The following is a 27,899-nucleotide window of genomic DNA, read 5'->3' as shown; positions in this document are numbered from 1 at the left end:
CTAACATACAGGGGTGGTCTGATGTACTGGGATCGCTGAGACTAACATACAGGGGTGGTCTGATGTACAGGGGGTGCTGAGACTAACATACAGGGGTGGTCTGATGTACTGGGATCGCTGAGACTAACATACAGGGGTGGTCTGATGTACAGGGGGTGCTGAGACTAACATACAGGGGTGGTCTGATGTACTGGGGGCGCTGAGACTAACATACAGGGGTGGTCTGATGTACAGGGGGTGCTGAGACTAACATACAGGGGTGGTCTGATGTACTGGGGGCGCTGAGACTAACATACAGGGGTGGTCTGATGTACAGGGGGTGCTGAGACTAACATACAGGGGTGGTCTGATGTACTGGGATCGCTGAGACTAACATACAGGGGTGGTCTGATGTACTGGGGGTGCTGAGACTAACATACAGGGGTGGTCTGATGTACTGGGATCGCTGAAACTAACATACAGGGGTGGTCTGATGTACTAGGGGTGCTGAGACTAACATACAGGGGTGGTCTGATGTACAGGGGGTGCTGAGACTAACATACAGGGGTGGTCTGATGTACTGGGGGCGCTGAGACTAACATACAGGGGTGGTCTGATGTACTGGGGGTGCTGAGACTAACATACAGGGGTGGTCTGATGTACTGGGATCGCTGAGACTAACATACAGGGGTGGTCTGATGTACTAGGGGTGCTGAGACTAACATACAGGGGTGGTCTGATGTACTGGGGGTGCTGAGACTAACATACAGGGGTGGTCTGATGTACAGGGGGCGCTGAGACTAACATACAGGGGTGGTCTGATGTACAGGGGGTGCTGAGACTAACATACAGGGGTGGTATGATGTACTGGGGGCGCTGAGACTAACATACAGTGGCGGTCTGATGTACTGGGGGCACTGGTGTGGGGGACAGTATTGTCTTCTGTCAGTGTAAAGACCGAGACACACATACAAGCTTCAGGGAGAGGAACGAGTCATCTCCATGGAGGTTACCAACAGCTAACACTATGACAATACAATCACAGCACAGTTAGGTAGAAAGGCAACAACCACTACGGACCATTCCGCAACAACAAGTTCAGGGATCTAGCCACATCTAGACTTACATTCAAAAGGAAAATCAACAGATTTTAACGTCCATAACACATTACCCTGTGGTGCCCACAAAGAACAATATAACCTCCAGGGTAACCACGGTAACAATCGAGCAACCAATAGGCGGAATGTGACTGTGCATTATCAATATCATCACCACCTGGACATAACATAAGTAATAAGTTACTAAAACAATATCATTGTTGCCTAGAAGCTAATATCTTGTGTTGGTCATCCAGTTGACCTCGACCTTCTATCAATCCTCACTCCGACCTTCAGCTTCATTGTGTAGACTGTGTCGGCAAACAGGACACGTGCCAGACTGCAAGACAAGGAATACATCATTGTACAGGTAACAGACACACTGAATTGGGGGTACAGGTGATGACAGGGTTAGAGGGACACACTACGTACCTTGGCGAGCCAGGCCTGGATACACAGTGGGTGGTACAGACAGGGTAGAGGGACACACTACGTACCATGGCGAGCCAGGCCTGGATACACAGTCGGTGGTACAGACAGGGTAGAGGGACACACTACGTACCTTGGCGAGCCAGGCCTGGATACACAGTAGGTGGTACAGGTGATGACAGGGTAGAGGGGGACACACTACGTACCTTGGCCAGCCAGGCCTGGATACACAGTGGGTGGTACAGACAGGGTAGAGGGACACACTACGTACCTTGGCGAGCCAGGCCTGGATACACAGTAGGTGGTACAGGTGATGACAGGGTAGAGGTGGACACAATATGTACCTTGGCGAGCCAGGCCTGGATACACAGTCGGTGGTACAGACAGGGTAGAGGTGGACACAATATGTACCTTGGCGAGCCAGGCCTGGATACACAGTGGGTGGTACAGACAGGGTAGAGGGACACACTACGTACCTTGGCCAGCCAGGCCTGGATACACAGTGGGTGGTACAGACAGGGTAGAGGTGGACACACTACGTACCTTGGCGAGCCAGGCCTGGATACACAGTGGGTGGTACAGACAGGGTAGAGGGACACACTACGTACCTTGGCGAGCCAGGCCTGGATACACAGTCGGTGGTACAGACAGGGTAGAGGTGGACACAATATTTACCTTGGCGAGCCAGGCCTGGATACACAGTGGGTGGTACAGACAGGGTAGAGGGACACACCACGTACCTTGGCCAGCCAGGCCTGGATACACAGTGGGTGGTACAGACAGGGTAGAGGGACACACTACGTACCTTGGCCAGCCAGGCCTGGATACACAGTCGGTGGTACAGACAGGGTAGAGGGACACACTACGTACCATGGCCAGCCAGGCCTGGATACACAGTGGGTGGTACAGACAGGGTAGAGGGACACACTACGTACCTTGGCGAGCCAGGCCTGGATACACAGTGGGTGGTACAGACAGGGTAGAGGGACACACTACGTACCTTGGCCAGCCAGGCCTGGATACACAGTGGGTGGTACAGACAGGGTAGACGGACACTACGTACCTTGGCCAGCCAGGCCTGGATACACAGTCGGTGGTACAGACAGGGTAGAGGGACACACTACGTACCTTGGCCAGCCAGGCCTGGATACACAGTGGGTGGTAGAGGTGATGACAGGGTAGACGGGTCATGTCCTCTCCACGCTGGAAGTGACAGAGGCACACAGGGCAGGTGAGGTCATCATCTACTGGAAGAGAAAGACAATGACGGCATTGTCACAGAGGCAAAACATGTCTCCACAGAACGCTGTGACTCACCTATGTTGTCGTGTGTAGCTGTGACTCACCTATGTTGTCGCGTGTAGCTGTGACTCACCTATGTTGTGTAGCAGTGACTCACCTATGTTGTCGTGTGTAGCTGTGACTCACCTATATTGTCAATGAAGCACAGGGGGTGTAGATGTGACTCATCTATGATGTCGTGTGTAGCTGTGACTCACCTATGTTGTCGTGTGTAGCTGTGACTCACCTATGTTGTCAATGAAGCACAGGGGGTGTAGATGTGACTCACCTATGATGTCGTGTGTAGCTGTGACTCACCTATGTTGTCAATGAAGCAGAGGGGGTGTAGATGTGACTCACCTATGTTGTCGTGTGTAGCTGTGACTCACCTATGTTGTCAATGAAGCACTGGGGGTGTAGATGTGACTCACCTATGATGTTGTGTGTAGCTGTGACTCACCTATGTTGTCAATGAAGCACAGGGGGTGTAGATGTGACTCACCTATGTTGTGTAGCAGTTACTCACCTGTGTTGTGTAGCAGTGACTCACCTATGTTGTGTAGCTGTGACTAACCTATGTTGTGTAGCTGTGACTCACCTATGTTGTGTAGCAGTGACTCACCTATGTTGTCATGTGTAGCTGTGAGGGAGGGGAGGCTGTCAATGACAGTCTGAGGCACAGGGAGTGTAGCTATGACTCACCTATGTTGTGTAGCTGTGACTCACCTATGTTGTGTAGCTGTGACTCACCTATGTTTGTGTAGCTATGACTCACCTATGTTGTGTAGCTGTGACTCACCTATGTTGTGTAGCTGTGACTCACCTATGTTGTCGTGTGTAGCAGTGACTCACCTATGTTGTGTAGCTGTGACTCACCTATGTTGTCCTATGTAGCTGTGACTCACCTATGTTGTGTAGCAGTGACTCACCTATGTTGTGTAGCTGTGACTCACCTATGTTGTCATGTGTAGCTGTGACTCACCTATGTTGTCATGTGTAGCTGTGACTCACCTATGTTGTGTAGCAGTGACTCACCTGTGTTGTCATGTGTAGCTGTGACTCACCTATGTTGTGTAGCTGTGACTCACCTATGTTATGTGTAGCTGTGACTCACCTATGTTGCGTAGCTGTGACTCACCTATGTTGTGTAGCTGTGACTCACCTATGTTGTGTAGCAGTGACTCACCTGTGTTGTGTAGCTATGACTCACCTATGTTGTGTAGCTGTGACTCACCTATGTTGTGTAGCAGTGACTCACCTGTGTTGTCATGTGTAGCTGTGAGGGAGGGGAGGCTGTCAATGACAGTCTGAGGCACAGGGGGTGTAGCAGTGACTCACCTATGTTGTCATGTGTAGCTGTGACTTACCTATGTTGTGTAGCTGTGACTCACCTATGTTGTCGTGTGTAGCTGTGACTCACCTATGTTGTGTAGCTGTGACTCACCTATGTTGTGTAGCTGTGCCTCACCTATGTTGTGTAGCTGTGACTCACCTATGTTGTGTAGCTGTGCCTCACCTATGTTGTGTAGCTGTGACTCACCTATGTTGTGTAGCTGTGACTCACCTATGTTGTCATGTGTAGCTGTGAGGGAGGGGAGGCTGTCAATGACAGTCTGAGGCACAGGGGGTGTAGCAGTGACTCACTTATGCTGTCATGTGTAGCTGTGACTCACCTGTGTTGTGTAGCAGTGACTCACCTATGTTGTCATGTGTAGCTGTGAGGGAGGGGAGGCTGTCAATGACAGTCTGAGGCACAGTGGGTGTAGCAGTGACTCACCTATGTTGTCATGTGTAGCCACCTGTGTTGTGTAGCAGTGACTCACCTATGTTGTCGTGTGTAGCTGTGAGGGAGGGGAGGCTGTCAATGAAGCACAGGGGGTGTAGATGTGACTCACCTATGTTGTCATGTGTAGCTGTGACTCACCTATGCTGTGTAGCTGTGACTCTCTTTTGTTGTGTAGCTGTGACTCACCTATGTTGTGTAGCTGTGACTCACCTATGTTGTGTAGCTGTGACTCACCTATGTTGTCATGTGTAGCTGTGAGGGAGGGGAGGCTGTCAATGACAGTCTGAGGCACGGGGGGTGGGGCCTGGTCCCCCAGCAGCTCCGGGTGCACGGCCAGCATCTGGGTGATCACATTCTGAAGTAGAGGAGGGAGGGGCACACTGATACATTCAAAACAGTCAAATATCCCCCCCTCATGATATTAGAGTCATAAGATGTGTTATTTAGCATGCATGGTAAGATTAGTATACTATTTAACACTTTGACACAATGTTTTTTTTGTTATTTATCCAGAACCTTTTGTGCCATTTTTTCAGTGATCTTCACATTGTCTACCCTGCTGACTCCTAACCTGAAACATGAGGTCCACGGGATCCTGCGGGAGATCCTGCAACGACAGCAGGAATGGCTCCAGAGGTCGGAGGTCATCCAAGTTGATCTCAAAACTGTCATCAGCGCTCGGAGTCCAGTCATTCTCCCTGGAATTACAGTATACACAAGGCTATTATCTGTACGAAACAACTATCTCCATAGTCTCACTCAGCTACATGGATCTGGTCGGTGTGAGGAGTCTCCAGTCTCCAGGTGATGACTGATAGGAAGTGTGAGTGACACTTACCATGGATCTGGTCGGTGTGAGGGGTCTCCAGTCTCCAGTCTCCAGGTGATGACTGACAGGAAGTGTGAGTGACACTTACCATGGATCTGGTCGGTGTGAGGAGTCTCCAGTCTCCAGGTGATGACTGACAGGAAGTGTGAGTGACACTTACCATGGATCTGGTCGGTGTGAGGTGTCTCCAGTCTCCAGTCTCCAGGTGATGACTGACAGGAAGTGTGAGTGACACTTACCATGGATCTGGTCGGTGTGAGGAGTCTCCAGTCTCCAGGTGATGACTGACAGGAAGTGTGAGTGACACTCACCATGGATCTGGTCGGTGTGAGGAGTCTCCAGTCTCCAGGTGATGACTGACAGGAAGTGTGAGTGACACTCACCATGGATCTGGTCGGTGTGAGGAGTCTCCAGTCTCCAGGTGATGACTGACAGGAAGTGTGAGTGACACTTACCATGGATCTGGTCGGTGTGAGGAGTCTCCAGTCTCCAAGTGATGACTGACAGGAAGTGTGAGTGACACTCACCATGGATCTGGTCGGTGTGAGGAGTCTCCAGTCTCCAGGTGATGACTGACAGGAAGTGTGAGTGACACTTACCATGGATCTGGTCGGTGTGAGGAGTCTCCAGTCTCCAGGTGATGACTGACAGGAAGTGTGAGTGACACTTACCATGGATCTGGTCGGTGTGAGGAGTCTCCAGTCTCCAGGTGATGACTGACAGGAAGTGTGAGTGACACTTACCATGGATCTGGTCGGTGTGAGGGGTCTCCAGTCTCCAGGTGATGACTGACAGGAAGTGTGAGTGACACTTACCATGGATCTGGTCGGTGTGAGGTGTCTCCAGTCTCCAGGTGATGACTGACAGGAAGTGTGAGTGACACTTACCATGGATCTGGTCGGTGTGAGGTGTCTCCAGTCTCCAGGTGATGACTGACAGGAAGTGTGAGTGACACTTACCATGGATCTGGTCGGTGTGAGGAGTCTCCAGTCTCCAGTCTCCAGGTGATGACTGACAGGAAGTGTGAGTGACACTTACCATGGATCTGGTCGGTGTGAGGAGTCTCCAGTCTCCAGGTGATGACTGACAGGAAGTGTGAGTGACACTTACCATGGATCTGGTCGGTGTGAGGCGTCTCCAGTCTCCAGGTGATGACTGACAGGAAGTGTGAGTGACACTTACCATGGATCTGGTCGGTGTGAGGAGTCTCCAGTCTCCAGGTGATGACTGACAGGAAGTGTGAGTGACACTCACCATGGATCTGGTCGGTGTGAGGAGTCTCCAGTCTCCAGGTGATGACTGACAGGAAGTGTGAGTGACACTTACCATGGATCTGGTCGGTGTGAGGAGTCTCCAGTCTCCAGGTGATGACTGACAGGAAGTGTGAGTGACACTCACCATGGATCTGGTCGGTGTGAGGAGTCTCCAGTCTCCAGGTGATGACTGACAGGAAGTGTGAGTGACACTCACCATGGATCTGGTCGGTGTGAGGAGTCTCCAGTCTCCAGGTGATGACTGACAGGAAGTGTGAGTGACACTTACCATGGATCTGGTCGGTGTGAGGAGTCTCCAGTCTCCAGTCTCCAGGTGATGACTGACAGGAAGTGTGAGTGACACTTACCATGGATCTGGTCGGTGTGAGGAGTCTCCAGTCTCCAGGTGATGACTGACAGGAAGTGTGAGTGACACTTACCATGGATCTGGTCGGTGTGAGGAGTCTCCAGTCTCCAGGTGATGACTGACAGGAAGTGTGAGTGACACTTACCATGGATCTGGTCGGTGTGAGGAGTCTCCAGTCTCCAGGTGATGACTGACAGGAAGTGTGAGTGACACTTACCATGGATCTGGTCGGTGTGAGGAGTCTCCAGTCTCCAAGTGATGACTGACAGGAAGTGTGAGTCACACTCACCATGGATCTGGTCGGTGTGAGGAGTCTCCAGTCTCCAGGTGATGACTGACAGGAAGTGTGAGTGACACTTACCATGGATCTGGTCGGTGTGAGGAGTCTCCAGTCTCCAGGTGATGACTGACAGGAAGTGTGAGTGACACTTACCATGGATCTGGTCGGTGTGAGGAGTCTCCAGTCTCCAGGTGAGGACTGACAGGAAGTGTGAGTGACACTTACCATGGATCTGGTCGGTGTGAGGAGTCTCCCCTCTCCAGTCTCCAGGTGATGACTGACAGGAAGTGTGAGTGACACTTACCATGGATCTGGTCGGTGTGAGGGGTCTCCAGTCTCCAGGTGATGACTGACAGGAAGTGTGAGTGACACTTACCATGGATCTGGTCGGTGTGAGGAGTCTCCAGTCTCCAGGTGATGACTGACAGGAAGTGTGAGTGACACTTACCATGGATCTGGTCGGTGTGAGGTGTCTCCAGTCTCCAGGTGATGACTGACAGGAAGTGTGAGTGACACTTACCATGGATCTGGTCGGTGTGAGGAGTCTCCAGTCTCCAGTCTCCAGGTGATGACTGACAGGAAGTGTGAGTGACACTCACCATGGATCTGGTCGGTGTGAGGAGTCCCCAGTCTCCAGGTGATGACTGACAGGAAGTGTGAGTGACACTTACCATGGATCTGGTCGGTGTGAGGCGTCTCCAGTCTCCAGGTGATGACTGACAGGAAGTGTGAGTGACACTTACCATGGATCTGGTCGGTGTGAGGGGTCTCCAGTCTCCAGGTGATGACTGACAGGAAGTGTGAGTGACACTTACCATGGATCTGGTCGGTGTGAGGGGTCTCCAGTCTCCAGGTGATGACTGACAGGAAGTGTGAGTGACACTCACCATGGATCTGGTCGGTGTGAGGAGTCTCCAGTCTCCAGTCTCCAGGTGATGACTGACAGGAAGTGTGAGTGACACTTACCATGGATCTGGTCAGTGTGAGGAGTCTCCAGTCTCCAGTCTCCAGGTGATGACTGACAGGAAGTGTGAGTGACACTTACCATGGATCTGGTCGGTGTGAGGAGTCTCCAGTCTCCAGGTGATGACTGACAGGAAGTGTGAGTGACACTCACCATGGATCTGGTCGGTGTGAGGAGTCTCCAGTCTCCAGGTGATGACTGACAGGAAGTGTGAGTGACACTTACCATGGATCTGGTCGGTGTGAGGAGTCTCCAGTCTCCAGGTGATGACTGACAGGAAGTGTGAGTGACACTCACCATGGATCTGGTCGGTGTGAGGAGTCTCCAGTCTCCAGGTGATGACTGACAGGAAGTGTGAGTGACACTCACCATGGATCTGGTCGGTGTGAGGAGTCTCCAGTCTCCAGGTGATGACTGACAGGAAGTGTGAGTGACACTTACCATGGATCTGGTCGGTGTGAGGTGTCTCCAGTCTCCAGGTGATGACTGACAGGAAGTGTGAGTGACACTTACCATGGATCTGGTCGGTGTGAGGTGTCTCCAGTCTCCAGGTGATGACTGACAGGAAGTGTGAGTGACACTTACCATGGATCTGGTCGGTGTGAGGAGTCTCCAGTCTCCAGTCTCCAGGTGATGACTGACAGGAAGTGTGAGTGACACTTACCATGGATCTGGTCGGTGTGAGGAGTCTCCAGTCTCCAGGTGATGACTGACAGGAAGTGTGAGTGACACTTACCATGGATCTGGTCGGTGTGAGGCGTCTCCAGTCTCCAGGTGATGACTGACAGGAAGTGTGAGTGACACTTACCATGGATCTGGTCGGTGTGAGGAGTCTCCAGTCTCCAGGTGATGACTGACAGGAAGTGTGAGTGACACTTACCATGGATCTGGTCGGTGTGAGGAGTCTCCAGTCTCCAGTCTCCAGGTGATGACTGACAGGAAGTGTGAGTGACACTCACCATGGATCTGGTCGGTGTGAGGAGTCTCCAGTCTCCAGGTGATGACTGACAGGAAGTGTGAGTGACACTTACCATGGATCTGGTCGGTGTGAGGAGTCTCCAGTCTCCCGCCCCGTGTCTCTGCTGGAGTTGATGGCTGACAGGAAGTGAGATGGGCAGTCGAGGTTGCGGAGCAGCTGACAGTGGTCACACTCACACTCAAACTCATCATCTGCATCACCGCTGTCTGAAGTCTTGTCAGGATTGTCAGGACACCGGAAGAAATCTGGAGTCTTCTGCAAGCCAAGTGTACATCCTATTACTATTAGTACCTGGCAGGAACACCACCACCAATTTTATTTACTAAAATTTTTTAAATACTTGTGCATGGAATGTGTAAAAGAAAATATTTTAAAGGATAGATGCCAACTAAAGCACAAACGAAGACCGTCTCTTTTTTTCTTACTTTTTACAAATAGTGGACGATTTCAAAAATAAATCCATGAATTAACTGATTATTTGTTTTACAGAGGTGATGAAGCCGACAATGGATGATGATGACTCACGTCCTGATTCTTGTCGCCCTCAATGTCCGACAGTGCAGACTCCTCCCCTGCGTCACTCTCACACACGATCGGCTTGTAGATCTCATCGATCAGCCGTATCCAGGAGTCAGGGGACAGAAGAGAGTTACCTCCCCTGTCAGAAGGGCGTACAGAGTCACTCTCTCCTACTGCCGCCTGGGTAACCCTCGCAAACCCTTGAAGGTCCTCTTCAAAACCCTGAAGGTCCTTTTCAACATCTTGTAGATCTTTTTCAACACCCTGCAGATCCTTTTCAACACGACACAGATCCTTTTCTACATCCTCTACATCCTTAAAATCAACCTGACAATCCTTGAAACCTGCCGCAACATCCCCAGCTAGCCGAGACTTGACCCCAAAACAGTTATCTCCCCTGTGCTGTTCAAGGAATGAAATTTGGTCTTCAGGATGTTGAGGGTAATCTGCCCTGTCTGAAGGGCCAACAGCGGAAGGTGACATGACGGATTTCTCTGGCTCTGCAACCAGTCCATCACTCCAGAGCTGGTGAAAGCTGCCGATGTCCGATGTCATGTGACAGGGCGGCGAGGAGTCATGTGACGATTCCAGGAATGATGGAAGATGATACAAGGGAGCTAACTCAAAGTTTGGCAGACTCGACAAATCGGATGAGGTGACATCATTGATGCGGAAGTGGCCGTTATGAGCAGCAGGGCACTGATGGTTGTAGGTCCTGCCTCCACGATCAAGGAAATGACGTGCAACTGAAGCCGTTCGGCGTGGTGGAGTTATCTGTCCCTGGCTGTAGCCATCTTGTGTTTCCCGTGGGGCGAAACTGGGACAAGGCTCAAATGCTGATGAGAATGCAGTTGGCACTTCAGCAACTGAAACATTACATAGGAAACTTATAACTAGGGCTGGCTAAAACGATTAATAATCGGAATTATCATCAAGGGGAAGAAATATTAATGATTATCGATATGAAACAGTTGTGATCGATAATAAGTTACATACATTTTTGTGATGAAATAAATTTTAGACTTACAGAAATAGACTTGTTATTGTCAATCATGTCAATTGTTGGAAGATGAAAAGCAACTGTTTTATGTCAGATCTCAGACGTCAACAAAGTAATCCATGCATAAAATAAATGTATCACTGCTCAGCAGTGGTGTGACATATGTTGATTTATTTCAGGATTTTCTTGCAAATTTGCATAAAGTTACTTTTCCAATAATTGATCGATATTTAGTTTGTGATTATTGATCACGATGGTCTATGTCAATAGCCAGCCCTTATGAAAATGCCAAAGTTTTACAGATTAAAGTTGTGGGAGGGGTGGGGTTTGTGGGTTGTGGTGCCTTGATCACATTACATCTCTGACTCAGGCTGTAGACACACAGTTTGATGACAAACATGCTAAACACAAAGACGTCAACAACCCTGGCAGGCCAGCTGCTCTCAACTGACATCCCATTGCGGGTCACATCTGAACGACTTTTCGCAAAACTTTAACCGACCAATGAAATGACTAACAGGAAGTCACATTAGCCAATCAGGAAGCAGCTTTCTCAAACTTTACCACACTAGTTTCAAAATGATAACTTCCATTTAAACTATGCCGTGAAAAATATTTTGACAAAGTTCTCGATTCAAAACTTGAAAACTGAAGAAATGAAACTTCTGCTTTGTCCAAAAGATAGGCCTAGATCTAAAGGGCAATGGAAAAAACCCTTCTGTTTTAAATGTTGGAAACATATGTTATGTTCCGAATACCTAGTGATAACCTTTTTCAGGTTGCATGATAACATTACATTCGGACATTCATATTCGCAATACATCACAAGTGATGTTGATTGGTTGTATCAAGTTGCATGAAAGACTGTTCTGACTTGATATGTCCTGGGACTGAGATATGATTTTAATGAGATTGGTGGTGGTGGGTGAGTTGGGTTAAACGCCGGTTTTAACAGTATTCCAGTTATATCACAGCGTGTCTGCTTAATGAGGGAGGAAAGCCCGAAGTGATGCAGGCCTCAGACGTTTACCACTTCAGTGAAATCCACAAGCACGGGTATGGAGCTGACAAACCTAGAAACATAATTGGGGCGAACCGGGATTCAAACCCACAATCATAGGTTTCTTGCGTGCCCAAGGGACGCAACTCTGCACAGCGAATCGCGGCGCCTTAGACGACTGGGCCACCCGTGCTCCCTTTAATGAGATTGACTTTCTGCCATTGTCTTATTTAAGGAATGTTTGCTTCACCTCGTAGTTGGTTCAAATCATTGAAAGCCAGTATGCATTATAAACTTCATCATCTTGAGCATGTCGAGATTAGAAAATTTATATAAATTTAACCCAAACAAGAATCTGCTATAAATCAGCTCTATCATTTACTTTGTAGGTAAACTTTACAAACCCTTTATGTCTTCGCCATCATCATCATTTCCATGACAACCCTCTTCTTGAACGACGTCACTGGAGCTGGAGCTACTTTTCCTCTTGTGTGTCTTCCGGGCGTGGACAAGCTTCTTCTTCTTTTCCCGCTGCAGAGTTTTCTTGGGGGGGTTTGCAGCTTTCTCTTTCGACTTTTTCCTCCGTGGCACAGTATCAAACTTGTCATTGTCCTCATAGAAATAGATCTCCCCACTATCACCACACATGGAACTGTTGTCTGTCAAGTCAGAGTCGCCTCCCTTGTCACCATGGTAACCACTACTTTTAGTGGCATACCCGTCCTCACTATGGAAACTGGAGGTGCACTGACCGCTGGACAGACGGACATAGCCCAGTCTGTCCACCTCGCCATGGGAATCCGATGAAAGCGGTTTCTCAACCACAAAATGTTCTCCATCATTGTTTGAACTAAGCCGGTTCGCATTCTGCCGGCCAGGGTTGCCAGCAGCATCAGTTCGAACCCAACCCTTCCCCTTATCACAGTCATCTTTATATGCATGTCCACTGTCTGGTCTAGGTGTGTCTCCTACAGTCAACATTGCACCACCCGCTCTGACAGCGGAGTTATCACAGCCTTGCTTCGATGAGTTCATATTGCACTCCGGAGTTGATTCATTGCACTCTGTCCCACTGCGGTTTATTGCACTTGTGTACGGACGCAGTCCTATCATGCTCATACATTGCGGAAACAGGCACGCACCCAGAAACGTGGCATGACGTTTCCATGGAAACAGGAAGCTTTCCTCGCCTCCCTTTTCCTGACTATCAGGTTGGGAGTCGTCCAGATCTGGGGACAGATCGAACTGGCTCGATATATCTGTGGAATACAGCTGACTGTCCCATATACCCGGCCTGTCCACAGCACTGACCACCGGGGTCTGGAAGGCCGGCTTCGACTGGTCCCCTTGCTGGTCAGTTTGGTCAGACAACAAGAACACTTCTGGAGACTCACTGGTTGAGCAGGTCGAAGATGAACCCACGTTCTTCAAAGTGTCCTCTTCATCAACATCATCAAATATCTCATCAACGACATTCTGACACTGCTGAGCCAGCCTCTCCCGGCTGCTTGTTGTGGACAGACAGTCCCCAGAGCCATGGAGGTCGCCACTCCGGTGTTTAGAGGCCACCTTGCTGTTGAGGACCCGTCTCAGAGCCAAGCCTGCGTTCCGCCATCTCTCCAGCGCCAGCCGTTCATCCGTCTCGTCATACAAGGAGATGTGGTTCACCTGCTGGGTGGGAGCTTTCATGTCATTCACAGATGCCCGATTCAGCATCAAGCTCTGAGACTTACTGATGCTGCGTTTCGGGGGCCTGGCACTGACCCCCTGGACACTGGCTGACTGGCACACACGGCCCTTCACACACTCGCTGCAGTGACACACATTCCTACTGCTCCTATTGAAAGGCTCGAACAGGCTGTTGTAGAGGCGTCCACGTGTAGTGTAAGGCCGGTTTCCAAACGCCCAGTGGAGAAGAGGAAAGGCGAAAGACTCCTGTCGACTACACTTCACCTGTTTCCTACAGTGACCACTACTGGATTCGCAGTGAGGTCGGCCATCGCACCTGCCATCATACACCTGGTCTCCTTCATCCGCCCACAAACCTGTGTCCTGCACTCCCTCGTTCTGTCTGTGGGCACCTGCCTCTTCCTGTTCCACACTAGTGTATGGGCACGAGAAGAACTTCTCAATCTGCTCCTCGCTCAGACTATTCAGTCTTTCACAAGATCTATCCTCTCGGCTCTCCTTCTTCCAGTCCTTGCTGTTGCAGTCTGAGACCTGCTTTCCTTGAGGACCATTGCCATTGCACTGAAAGTTATCTGACACCAGTTTTCCTTGAGGACCCTTGATCTTGCTGTTGCAGTGGCCCTTGTCTGAGACCTGCTTTCCTTGGCTTGTGACCTTGGGCCGTGCCCCACCTTGACAGAGGGAGTGATTGGGTCCACTAGACTTGGCCTTAGAACTGTGCTGGTGGTTTGACGAGAACATCTCTACTGTGTGGTCACACTGATCCCTGCAACATCCAAGATGGGAAAGAGAGTGAATATGGTATTAAGCTGCAGTGTCACAAATATTTAAACGAGGCAAGAACTCAAAACATGCAAAACAACATTGCAAATTGAAGAGAAAGCTCGTGTTTTTCTTACGAATGAGTTACAAAATACTAACTGCCAGCGTGATTACATTAGAAGTCAGTCTTTAACAAAGCCTCAAAATAAATATTATTGGATTGGTATAAAGTCAATCACTCTCCTACCTTGTAGGCTAGTTCCTTGCGGCTAGCCCAGTACCTCTGTTACCACATCACAATTTACACATTCATTTTCATGTTTCATTTCTGACCAGTTAACACATTTAACGTAATCGACGTAATAAGTGCCCAGGGCATCCTCAAAATTAGAAATAGGGGGCTCTTATTGGAATATTATTTTGGTGAAAAAAAACAGAGTTGAAAGATACATCTCGTGATTTATGCTGACAGCCTGAAATGTTTATGTACGACAGATTTATTTTTCTAGAATTTAATTGCCCATAATGAAGGGTGTATTTAACACACGAGTGCGTACTGTACGCGAATTAATAAGTCTTGTGATCATTGATCAATCGGAAGGGGTGACTAATTGGGATTGTTCACTAGCCAATATATTAGCAAATACCGCCGTCTGCGCTTACTAAAGCGGGGCGCTTATTACGTCGAATACGGTATTTAAACGTAACTTTTAGTTGAGAAAAATACCTTAAAACCTGACACGCTATTTCCATTTGGTTTTTTATCCTCCACATGGTGTCATGGAAGCCCTGTGGTGAGTTAACAGTACGAACACTTTGAATTGATGTGTGAAGCGATATTGTCATGCACCTCTGGCGCAGTTGTAGTAGTGTGCCTATCATTGGCCTATATCATTATGCAAAACAATATGTATCAGAGCTCCAGATAAGCTTTTGGTGTTGTGGGTATTTTACCCATGCACTTTAAAATCATTGGGTATCAATAATTCTATCTGGGTATTCAAATTTCTGTTACCCACTAGTTTTTACACATGTGGGTATCTAAGTTAAATATTTAAAAACACTATTCATCTAGTCCCTGCAAAATAGTGTCGTGTGGGTTCGAGAGCTATATGGGACTCAAAAATACCACGATACTTCCACAAGAAAGTGTGATGGCAAATGATCATTATGTAACTGTCATCGTGGAGTTTGGCAAGGTTGACGGAATGCCTGTTTATAATTTCAAAATAAGTTGCTGATTTGCTACTCGAATACACAGGGTTACTTCACAATATTTTGATGATATGCACAAGTCTTATTTTTGTAGCGTATCTGTAATTGGATTTTATTTTACTGTATATTTCTGCATTTCTGATGCGTATTTTACGCAGATACGCAGCTTATCTGGAGCTCTGTGTATAGAGCACAGAAAGGCTTGCCTGTCTGTTCATATGTCAGAATAAGTGTGTTTGCAAACAAGAGAAAAGTAGATAAAGTAGAAAAGTAGATAAGTCTACTCCCACAGTGTGGTCACCAGAGCAGAACATTCTGTGTCGGGTGATAAGGCGAGCAGAGCAGGCTCGTGAGGTATTGGCTATTGTTTACAAACAGAGCAGTTGACGTCCTGTCATTAAGGCGTGGCTAGGGATGCTATGAAGGTGATTCTCCATTTGAACAATATCTCATAATGAGTACATGTATTTCAGCGAGTAAAATTCAACTTTTAAAACATTAAAATATACAAGAATACCTTCCCATGTGTATGTGACACTTTCGCTACCAAGCCTTGCTTTCATGAGTAGCACATTGCTTCAGCAAGTACCTGCATGACCGACCGGTGAAGATCCGGGGTAGAATAGGTCTTCAGCAACCCATGCTTGCCGTAAAAGGCGACTATGCTTGTCGTAAAAGGTGACTAACGGGATCGGGTGGTCAGGCTTGCTGACTTGGTCGATGCATGTCATCGGTCCCAATTGTGTGGATCGATGCTCATGATGTCAATCACTGGATTGTCAGGTCCAGACTTGATTACTTTACAGACCGCCGTCATATAGCTGAACTATTGCTGAGTGCGGCGTTAAACAACAAACCAACCAACCTGCATGACCAATTGATGGAAGGTGTATTTTTTAACATATCCAAATAATCCATTGTTTCTCTGTTCTAACTTAATTCATGAGTCAATAACTTGGATAAAAAATTCTGTGTTGTAATTTTAAGTATTTTGTACTGCAGGAATTTACAAATCATTGCAGCGATAAAAACTCATATTTTTAGTCCACTAGTCCTTATGATGAAAACACAAGGTAGCAAAACCTTTAAATCAGGCCAGTGTCTACTCGTCCTTATGATACCTTTACTATTGGGCAATGTGGCAAGGAATATAGGACTAGCCCCATTTTCTATCGGTGCTGATTGTCATCAAGTCTATTGTCCAAGTTCGGTAAAATATCGGTTTCATACTTGTTTTTTTTCCTGCGACACAATCAGTGAATGAAGCTGAACGAAGCAGAAACGGAGCAGAAATGGGATGAGGCTATGTTTTGTCAGTGATGCCAGTATAGTACAATTACACTGACAATGTCTGCCAGCAACTGACTGAATCTAGGCGCTGACAATGAACACCAGACTGTCAGGACAGCCATCTTTAAAAGGTATACATGTATCATCTAGCACGTTGTGTTGCCATACATTACATAACTGCGGCATTGTCAACTGTGAACCCTCGCCATGCTCACTCAGTCACTGCTTCAGAATCATAGATCAAGGACGGGGTTTACATCAGATAAGCTTTTTCAAACAAAAGGCTAAGAATTATCCTACATTAGGCCTCGATGTACGACATGATTCTTAAACATCCGAAAAGCAAACAAGCATGACTATGAAAGACTTAAAGCATAACGTTGAAATGCTAATATCATAATCAATTTCGTGCACGAAAACTGGGGTTCTCGACTAACAGGATTCCATTTCATCGATGAAATACTCACCAAAGAACATGTCCACATTTCTCATCAAACCTTCGCGGTGGTGAACGGAACACCTACTATGTTTATCCTTGCGTTGTGCACCTCTAAGATTGATGCACTTTGATAAAACTCAGCGTTCATGACTGATTATGCAGCGCTAATTAAATTCAAGGGAAGTAACTTCTGCAAAACATATACAAGGGAGGTAATATTATGTCCAAATTACGTACCACTAAAATGTCGATTGAGTCGGTTTAATAATGAGGGGATTTCGCTTGAATCTCTATAAAAACACTTTTTCCACGCATCATTTCTTCAACTTGGTGGAAATAACTAAACTGAAAGAAGATATTTAACTTGCGAAGAGGAAGATCATTGTACGTGCTTCTCCTCTGTAACAGTAAATTCCGTCACCGTGATATTTCCTTCTCTTTAATTGTTTCTCTCACTTCCCCCTCCAGTTTCACTCCCCACTTCCCTTGATGGGTTCAGGGACCAGGGTTCAGAGTTCAGGGTTTACGCGGTGCACTGCGCCTGATTTTTACAGATCGCCCCCGTGGTCATTTGGATAGGGCGTCTATACCCCATACCCGATCTATCTATACTTCGCGCCCTTGAGTGGGATTTTCTATGCGGATATTTCTTTCCTCACATTTACTCGTCTGGTCAACTTAAATAAAGAACAGTAGGTCAGTACGAGGGCTGGTCAAAGAGTTCTAAACCTAGCAAACAAAACCAATTGTGAAAGGTTTTCGACATAATCTCCCTGTTTTTCAGTACACTTTTCATATCGATAGAGAAGCTTTTCAATTCCAGTCAGGAAGTAGTTTTCTGAAGCCACCCCGAAAACCCCATTGAGGTAATCGTTGTCGTAGTAACGCTTTCCACAAAGGTGTTCTTTCAGTTTAGGAAACAGGTGGAAATACTTGGTGCCAGGTCTGGCGAGAATGCAGGGTGAGGAAGCCCTTCGAACCCACATTATAGCACAGCAGTCTTTGCAAGTTGAGAGTTGTGAGAAGAGGCATTGTCATGAAATAATAGAACTCCAGCAGTCAGCATGTCTCAGGCGATGAAGTTAATCAGCATAGTAGGCACCGGTAATCGCCTTTTGACTTTCTTGGTAATCAATAAGGATCACACCCTTTGCATCCAAGAATACAATTGTCACAACTTTCTTCACAGATCTTGAAGACTTGAATTTCTTTGGTGCCGTAGAAGTGGAATGTTGCCATTTCATGGATTGACGATATGACTCGGGATCATAGTGGTAGACCCATGTTTCATCATCCATTACTAATCAGTTTTAGAATTTGACGAAATCCTCCTCAATTAGCTCTAAATTTACTCTGGCAATGTCAGTTCTTTTTTTCCTTAAAACAGAATTTAGAAACTTCGGCACCCAAAGAGCAGATATCTTATTCATCTGTAAATGTTCATGAATAATATTTTCAATGGATCCATGGCTTAGACCCGTGTCTTCCTCAAGTTCAGCAATGGTAATACGTCTATCTGGCGGTGGAGTTTTCTCTATCTCCTTGATTGAATCTTCATTAATGGAAGTTGAGGGACGCCCTTCATCAAGGCTTGTTCTCCCAGCCTTACACATGGCTGTCCAACGTTTAATAGTGGAATAGCTTGACCGCCTCCGTGGTCTAGTGGTAGAGCGTCCGCCCGGAGAGCGGAAGGTCCGGGTTTCGATCCCCGACCGCGTTATACCAAAAGACGTTAAAAGATGGTACTTGTTGTTACCCTGTCTGGCGCTCGGCATTAAGGGGCTAAAACAAGGACTGGTCGGCTCGGAGTCAGTATACTGTGTCTGAGTGGGGTATTCGTGTTAAACTGCGGCATGGTATCTCAGTGTGCTAGCACTATAAATCGGCATCAGTCCGGACTAGTACAAGAGGCCACACACACACACACACGTACATGCACGTCGCTATATAAGTGCAATAATCTTGGACGCGACGTTAAACCCCATTTCACCTCACCTAGTGGAATAGCTAGGGCACTTATCCCCATACACCTGTCACATGCGGTCATGAATACTTTTCTCTAAAGTAAAAAAGAATGATGACTCGTTCTGTGTCTATATCGACCCCTATCACGTTCAACTGGCTGTCACTAATATACGAACGACCTCAATGGAGCAAATAGACTTGCAATGAACTAATCAAACAATGTACTACATTGACTCGTTCACTTTGTTATGGCCAATAGTTAAAAGTTAGTCAGGCTTAGAACTTTTTGACCAGCCCTCGTATTCGGCATTTACGTTTTGTTTTGTATTTTCAAAGGCCATATTGATTCTCCTTGGGCTATTGTCCCCACAGTTGTCAGATTGCAGGCGATTTTAAAGTGCATTGTATGTACACCTGTACAGACAAACAGTATTTTCTTTATGAAGCGCGCACACGCTTTATTATGCAAATGCATCATACACTGAGTGAGTGAGTGAGTGAGTGAGTGAGTGAGTGAGTGAGTGAGTGAGTCAGTCAGTCAGTCAGTCAGTCAGTCAGTCAGTCAGTCAGTCAGTCAGTCAGTCAGTCAGTCAGTCGTTTCACCAAACATACTCCAACTAACACCACAGAAGACAAGCTATGACAAGATTACTGCAACATTCTTGAACATTATGTCATTTTTCAAAAATGTTGATTCCCTTCAAAGTTAATAGTTCATTTATTCAACACTCTCAAATTCCATCTGTACATGTTCGGCCTATCTAGGAAACCATTAAAGTTAAAAAAGCATGTTTGACGTACTAAGAAGCCAGTTGTAGACACAACTGTCGCTGGAAGGAGGAACACGCTCGGGTGCCCCGCCCACCACCTCCCGCCCTCGCTCCAGCTATTTGCTTGGACCTTTGTGGGGATTACCGCCAGCGTTCTTCCGTGTAGGTAAAAGGGGGAACTGTTCCCCCAGACAGCCAGAACGCCGGGACACACGGAGTAAACATGTCGTGGCTCATCGCTCTCTTGGCCACCGCGCTCTCAGGTCAGTGGTCCTCAGGTTATCGTTGTACTTTTGTTTGTTTGTTTGTTTGTTTGTTATTTAACGCCGCACTCAGCAGTATTCCAGCTATATGATGGCGGGCTGTAAATAATCGAGTCTGTAAGCCAGACAGGCCAGTGATTGATATCATGAACATCGATATACACAACTGGGATTCGATGCCATGCATTAACAAGGGCAGCGAACCTGACGGCTTGATTGTCTGGACCAGACAATCCCGTGATTGACATCATGAGCACCGATCAACCAAGTCAGCGAGCCTGACCATCAATCCCGTTAGTCGCCTCTTACTTTAACTCATGGGTATACAGACTTTATTTAAATGGGGCGTGTCTCGGTACAGACGCTATACTTTATCACGTTGGCAGCACTGACGACTCTGTCTTCAGCTTAAATATGTGGTTCTGATGGTGGCAATACAATTTGGCATTTCAGACAATACTCGAAGGCAAAAGTAACTGTGATCTCATAATAAAATTATTGCTAAGTTTTTTCTATGAATTATGAAGATATTCTTCTTAATGATGCGGAAAAAAACATATTATAGCAGATCAGTCTGCTGATGGTGCCAACGTGATCCAAGAATATATGCGTTATTCTTTGCCACGATCGAGGTCCTCATCCTGGTTCCCTGGGTGTGCTGCGATCCATGCAATTGGGATCGATGACATGCATCAACCAAGTCAGCGAGCCTAACCACCCGATCCCGTGAATCGCCTTTTACGACAAGCATAGTCGCCTTTTACGGCAAGCATGGGTTGCTGAAGACCTATTCTACCCCGGATCTTCACGGGTCCCATTTACTAAATACCCTCTTTCCGTATAGCGCTTAAATAATCTTCGCTCGAAAATACTGCTACTGCTTGCCAATTGAAACTGGAAGATGGAATACCACCCTATTAAGTGGTCGTATTGTAAATTATGTAATATGAAAGTTTTGTTTGATAACGCCAGTAGTACATAATTATTTTAACGATGCTCGTAAATTGTATATCCCATGTCAAAATGAAGGAACATGTATGCTAAATGTCATAGAATTGTTTAAGAAGAATCTCTGTAAATATATTGAGATAATCATGAAAGCTGAAGTCCTTGAAAGGCATTTAGAGTGATACACATAAGGAAGAGAATTTATGGATGTCAACTTCTTCATTATGAGGAACACAACGTTTCGGAGCCCATTGCTATTTCTATTCCTTTACCTATCAGTGCTAATTACCCCCGGCCTCCCGTTTACCTATCAGTGCTAATTACCCCCGGCCTCCCGTTTAGCTATCAGTGCTAATTACCCCCGGCCTCCCGTTTAGCTATCAGTGCTAATTACCCCCGGCCTCCCGTTTACCTATCAGTGCTAAATACCCCCGGCCTCCCATTTACCTATCAGTGCTAAATACCCCAGCCTCCCATTTACCTATCAGTGCTAATTACCCCCGGCCTCCCGTTTACCAATCAGTGCTAATTACCCCCGGCCTCCCGTTTACCTATCAGTGCTAATTACCCCCGGCCTCCCGTTTAGCTATCAGTGCTAATTACCCCCGGCCTCCCGTTTACCTATCAGTGCTAAATACCCCCGGCCTCCCATTTACCTATCAGTGCTAAATACCCCAGCCTCCCATTTACCTATCAGTGCTAATTACCCCCGGCCTCCCGTTTACCAATCAGTGCTAATTACCCCCGGCCTCCCGTTTACCTATCAGTGCTAATTACCCCCGGCCTCCCGTTTAGCTATCAGTGCTAATTACCCCCGGCCTCCCGTTTACCTATCAGTGCTAAATACCCCCGGCCTCCCATTTACCTATCAGTGCTAAATACCCCAGCCTCCCATTTACCTATCAGTGCTAATTACCCCCGGCCTCCCGTTTACCAATCAGTGCTAATTACCCCCGGCCTCCCGTTTAGCTATCAGTGCTAATTACCCCCGGCCTCCCGTTTACCTATCAGTGCTAATTACCCCCGGCCTCCAGTTTAGCTATCAGTGCTAATTACCCCCGGCCTCCCATTTACCTATCAGTGCTAAATACCCCGGCCTCCCATTTACCTATCAGTGCTAATTACCCCCGGCCTCCCGTTTACCAATCAGTGCTAATTACCCCCGGCCTTCCGTTAACCTATCAGTGCTAAAAAAAACCCGGCCTCTCGTTTGCCCATTGTTCCATTGCCAATTACCAATTACCAATCAGTGATAATTTAGTCCTGGTTTCCAGTTGTCCATAACTATCAGCGCTAATTACTATTCAGTGTTGGCTTTCATTGTCTATTGCTAATCACCTATCAGCGTCAATTATCTGTTGGCTTCCCTTGTTAAATTTCCACCTTTTGTTATCTTATTACTTTTGTTGTCCTTACATGTACATATATATGCTCTCTGCCTCATGGCATTCATTCACCTGATGAAGGAGTAAGCATGTACTCCGAAACGTTGTGTTCCTCATAATAAAGAAGTTGACATCCATACCTTCTCCTCCTTACAATGAAAGCTGTAAAAGCTAATCCTCTGTCTTCCTCGCCATGCCATCTCTGTTCGACCTCAAACGACGAGGTCCCCGGCCTGAGAGATAAAGCGCTGGGCCCCGTTCCACAAAGTGATCTTAGCACTAAGGTGATCGTAAGTCCCATACTTTAACATAGGTTTACGATCATCGTAGCGGTAAGATCGCTTTGTTGTACAAGCATGAGAGCATCGTTGGGTTAGACGAGTTGGTAAAAGGTGGATTAAGGTTCAAAACGAGAGACAATTCAGCTTCTGCTAATTTGCTTTCTCAGTGATATGTTTCAATATTGACAGTAGCGGGTAACTTTGCCTAGGTGAACACTACCAAGCTGACTGTCGTTCATTTGCCGATGAACGTCAGTATGTCACGTGATGATACGTTGTCAATCGCGCGGTGACATACAGAACTACTTTAGGGGAGTTCCTCCATGTCTAAAAAATAATATTAAAAATAATTAGGGAAAACTGAGAGCGACATCGATTTAAGCTATGAATGATGCAGGCTTTGAAGTCAGACATATCATGTATATGTCGGGTCACCGAAATGAAGCGTTCATTCGAAGCTGTAACAGAGAATGCTCGACTTACCAAAAGAAATCACCGGGCTCCACACTATCATGCCTCAGTAAATCCAACTGTGCCGCATCAAGCGGTAATCCCCGTCATCAGCAGCCGTAGTATGACTCAAACACACACCAAAAGTTCACAGAACGTTAATATGTATCCATTTTCAGGATGAGGCGGTGTGGATTTCTTTCCAATTCCAACGCTATTTTACTGGGTGCAACTTGTATTTCAAGCGAATGATATTGCGGTAGCCGCCATTTTCTGCCGTTTGTAAAACCAAGGGATGTCACTCCAAATGGAATGTTTGGGACGGATGACGTCACGACTCTCCGCGTTGATATAGTTCGCTATAGTTTGATGTTAAATGGATTGTTTTGTTATGATTTATGTATCTGTCAATATAAGGATTAAAGTTGTATTTGTTGACGTTCATCAGCTGATGAAGACAATACCTCATGTGAGCAAATTTTTCACAAAGGGCTTCGCGCATCATGGAATTTGCTCACGTGACGCACTGTCTTCATCAGCTGATGAACGTCAACAAATACAACTTCAATACTTAAGTAATGCATCAGTATAATGCAGTTGTCATCATAGTTTGAGTAAAACCTTTGTTTCCTAAAAAAAAACCCAGACATATTGTCCTGACAAGTCGAAACATTTAAAAAGGCGTGTTGAGTAACCGCGCCCTCTGTGGTACAAAGGGAGATTACTCTACGGAAGCAAATACTGACGGGTCTACGGTGCGTTCACAAGCGATCACAGAAATGACTTAAAAGAAAAGTTGAAATGGCCGCAAGAAGCCCGAGCGGTCATGTCGTCTTTCAAGAAATATACTTGACTATAGTGGTGTCATCAGCATTCTTGGTTAAGCTCTGGGTTACATTCTAAGCAAATACCAAGCAATGTTAGCTACAATTTGCGATGTAATGACACGTCGTGCTCACCTTGCTTTGTGTAGATTCCGTGGGAGCTTATGGTTTTAGTGAATGGACAATGCGTGCACTCTCAAGTAAATCAAAGTGTTTTTATTTTTGTGATTTCATGAAATGTGTTTCGCAGAGGGTGTCTACCAATCATGTTGTGCAAGAGTCCACCTACCGTATGTTATGTGTACAAGTATCACTTGTCCCCAACTTGATTCAAATAAAAATGTTTTCTATGAAAAAGAAATTGTACCCCGCCTGAGAGCGGGCAGCATGGAAATAATTGCCAGCTCCTTAACCAGGCATTAACTAGTATTTCGTGTAAGTTAAGAGGAAGTGCGTTGTTCACACGGGATCTACAGTAAACTACGTTTATAACGAACACGCTTATAACGAACTGACGGATATAACGAACCTACTTTTTTGTCCCGACTATTTGCTGTCGTTATGCTGTATATATGTTTATAACGAACTACGGTTATAACGAACTAAAATTAGTGGTCCCTTTGAGTTCGTTATAACCGTAGTTTACTGTACTTATTAAAGACTCCAAATGTATTTATTCAAACGCCTCGAATTCCTTCCTTTGATTTAAATAGATCACATGAAAAATATCGCCACAGTGATGAGAGTGACATATTGGGTATCGCTGCACTTGATCCGGGGACCGGCGCCTAGATCAGCGTGTTCAGCAGACTGTGGCGATTCATAGAGAATATTATACCAACAAGTGTTCGTACTGATTTTACGAAACGAATGTCAGAATTCTTGTATTTCCCGAGCGCGACCGATAGTAATACGTGAATTCTTACACGAGTCGTAAAATCAGTATGGCACACAGGCGAGTGTAATCGCTTCGTTGCACAATATTTCTTAATCATTTTTAGCTCCCCTTTGGAAAAATGAACTGATCACTACCGCCGCCTTAGAAAACCACAATTGTCGAATGACGTCAACAATCTTGAACTATGACGTCATTTCTAGTGGGATGGCATTTCGACGGTGGGTCAGCCTAATGGTTAGAGCGGTCGCTCGTCACGCTGAAGACCTGGGTTCGGTTCCCAACATGGGTACAATGTGTGAAGTCCATTTCTGGTGTCTCCCGCCGTGATTTTCCTGGAATAGTACTAAACGCGGCGTAAAACCAAAACCACTTACTCATTCCGACCTTACGCCACGATAAGATTCGCATGACGTGAACATTGCCGTCCGGATGACGTAAACAATACAATGGTGCGCGTGAAGTGATATTTACATCAGTGCCCATACGATGCTTATGAACTCAGTGATTTCAAGACTCGTGAAGATCCGGGGTAGAATAGGTTTTCAGCAACCCATACTTGCCGTAAAAGGTGACTATGCTTGCCGTAAAAGGCGACTAACGGGATCGGGTGGTCAGGCTCGCTGACTTGGTTGATGCATGTCATCGATCCCAATTGCGTGGATCGATGCTCATTATATTAATCACTGGATTGTCTGGTCCAGACTCGATTATTTACAGACCGCCGTCATATAGCTGGAATAATGCTGAGTGCGGCGTTAAACAACAAACCAACCAACCAACAGTGATTTCAAGGTTTTATTGTGTTTATAAACTGCCTGACAAAAGAAAGTATTCAGTTGAAAATTTGATTTGACCAAACAATTACAAACGTTATCGAAACGTTACTAGGCTAAAACCGTTACCATTCCCTCAGCAACAGGTGAGATGAGGTGAACTGGAGTTTAACATCGCGTTCAAGGTTGTTGCACTTACATAGAGCCCGTGTGTGTGTGGCTGCTTGTACTAGTCCGGACTAACGCCGATGTTATAGTTCTAGCCCACTGAGATACCATGCCACAGTTTTAACACGAATACTCCAGTCAGACACTATACAGACTTCGAGTGAGTGAGTGAGTTTGGTTTAACGCCGCTTTTAACAGTATTCCAGTTATATCACGGCGTGTCAGCTTAATGTGGGAGGAAAGCCCGAAGTGATGCAGGTCTCAGACGTTTACCACTTAGGTGAAACCCACGAGCACATTTATGGTGCTGACAAACCTAGAAACATAATTGGGGCGAACCGGGATTCGACCCCACAATCATAGGTTTCTGGCGTGCCCAAGGGACGCAACTCTGCATAGCGAACCGCGGCGCCTTAGACGACTGGGCCACCCGTGCCCCCATACAGACTTCGAGCCGACCAGTCATTGTTTTAGCTCCTTAATACCGAGCGCCAGGCAGGGTATCAACAAGTACCATCTTAACGTATTTTGGTATCATGTGGCAGGGGATCGAACCCCGACCTTCCACTCTCCCGTTGGACGCTCTGCCCTTAGGGTACAGCAACAGACAACACTTGGTCATCCAGGATGTTTGGCTGTGCACAGAACCATCAACAGCTGGACGCTCAAATGAGGGACGAGCGGCGAGGGATTCCGATGACGTCATCAGGCGGCTGACGACATCGATGAGACGGCAAGTCTGGGAGTGCATTGGTGCTTCTGTACCGTGGATCCCCTCTATGATATCCTAATCTCTACTTCTGGGTGCACTGAATCCCCTCTATGATATCCTGATCTGTACTTCTGGGTGCACTGAATCCCCTCTATGATATCCTAATCGCTACTTCTGAGTGCACTGAATCCCCTCTATGATATCCTGCTCTCTACTGCTGTGTGCACTGAATCCCCTCTATGATATCCTGATCTCTACTGCCGGATGCACTGAATCCCCTCTATGATATCCTGAGATCTGCTTCTGGGTGCACTGAATCCCCTCTATGATATCCTGAGATATACTGCTGGGTGCACTGAATCCCCTCTATGATATCCTGAGATCTACTGCTGTGTGCACTGAATCCCCTCTATGATATCCTGATCTCTACTGCTGTGTGCACTGAATCCCCTCTATGATATCCTGAGATCTACTGCTGTGTGCACTGAATCCCCTCTATGATATCCTGATCTCTACTGCTGTGTGCACTGAATCCTTTCTATGATATCCTGAGATTTACTGCTGGGTGCACTGAATCCCCTGTATGATATCCTGAGATCTACTGCTGTGTGCACTGAATCCCCTCTATGATATCCTGATCTCTACTGCTGTGTGCACTGAATCCTTTCTATGATATCCTGAGATTTACTGCTGGGTGCACTGAATCCCCTCTATGATATCCTGAGATCTACTGCTGTGTGCACTGAATCCCCTCTATGATATCCTGATCTCTACTGCTGTGTGCACTGAATCCTTTCTATGATATCCTGAGATTTACTGCTGGGTGCACTGAATCCCCTGTATGATATCCTGAGATCTACTGCTGTGTGCACTGAATCCCCTCTATGATATCCTGATCTCTACTGCTGGGTGCACTGAATCCCCTGTATGATATCCTGATCTCTACTGCTGTGTGCACTGAATCCCCTCTATGATATCCTGATCTCTACTGCTGTGTGCACTGAATCCCCTCTATGATATCCTGATCTCTACTGCTGTGTGCATCGAATCCCCTCTATGATATCCTGCTCTCTACTGCCGGATGCACTGAATCCCCTCTATGATATCCTGATCTCTACTGCCGGATGCACTGAATCCCCTCTATGATATCCTGATCTCTACTGCTGGGTGCACTGAATCCCCTGTATGATATCCTGATCTCTACTGCTGGGTGCACTGAATCCCCTCTATGATATCCTGATCTCTACTGCTGGGTGCACTGAATCCCCTCTATGATATCCTGATCTCTACTGCTGTGTGCACTG

At 46.7% G+C, this 27,899-nt stretch overlaps 1 protein-coding gene across 1 annotated transcript; it reads right to left on the bottom strand.

The window, feature by feature from the left end:
• Positions 1-55: 55 nt before the first annotated feature.
• On the bottom strand, positions 56-17,295 carry LOC139477212 (uncharacterized). Its single transcript, XM_071259772.1, has 8 exons — positions 17,187-17,295; positions 12,168-14,218; positions 9,770-10,629; positions 9,297-9,499; positions 5,144-5,270; positions 4,807-4,927; positions 2,634-2,752; positions 56-1,416 (listed from the first exon to the last, which is right to left on the bottom strand). Exons 2-8 carry the CDS (start codon positions 14,191-14,193, stop codon positions 1,351-1,353), a joined length of 3,522 nt encoding a protein of 1,173 aa, XP_071115873.1. The 5' UTR covers positions 14,194-14,218; positions 17,187-17,295; the 3' UTR covers positions 56-1,350.
• Positions 17,296-27,899: the final 10,604 nt, after the last annotated feature.

This window comes from Haliotis cracherodii, unplaced genomic scaffold (genome assembly GCF_022045235.1).
Source record: "Haliotis cracherodii isolate W230 unplaced genomic scaffold, xgHalCrac1.p SCAF_32, whole genome shotgun sequence".
Lineage (NCBI taxonomy): Eukaryota > Metazoa > Mollusca > Gastropoda > Lepetellida > Haliotidae > Haliotis > Haliotis cracherodii.
The sequence above is the reverse complement of the archived record's forward strand: the minus strand, read 5'-3'. Positions and strand labels throughout refer to the sequence as shown.

Excerpts from the sequence above, each read along its gene's own strand:
- LOC139477212 (XM_071259772.1), bottom strand. The coding sequence starts at position 14,193 with ATGTTCTCGTCAAACCACCAGCACAGTTCTAAGGCCAAGTCTAGTGGA. Across the intron at positions 2,753-4,806 it reads AGCTACACATGACAACATAG|TAGATGATGACCTCACCTGC; the intron begins GTGAGTCACAGC and ends TTTCTCTTCCAG. Across the intron at positions 1,417-2,633 it reads TCCAGGCCTGGCTGGCCAAG|TCTGGCACGTGTCCTGTTTG; the intron begins GTACGTAGTGTG and ends CTTGTCTTGCAG.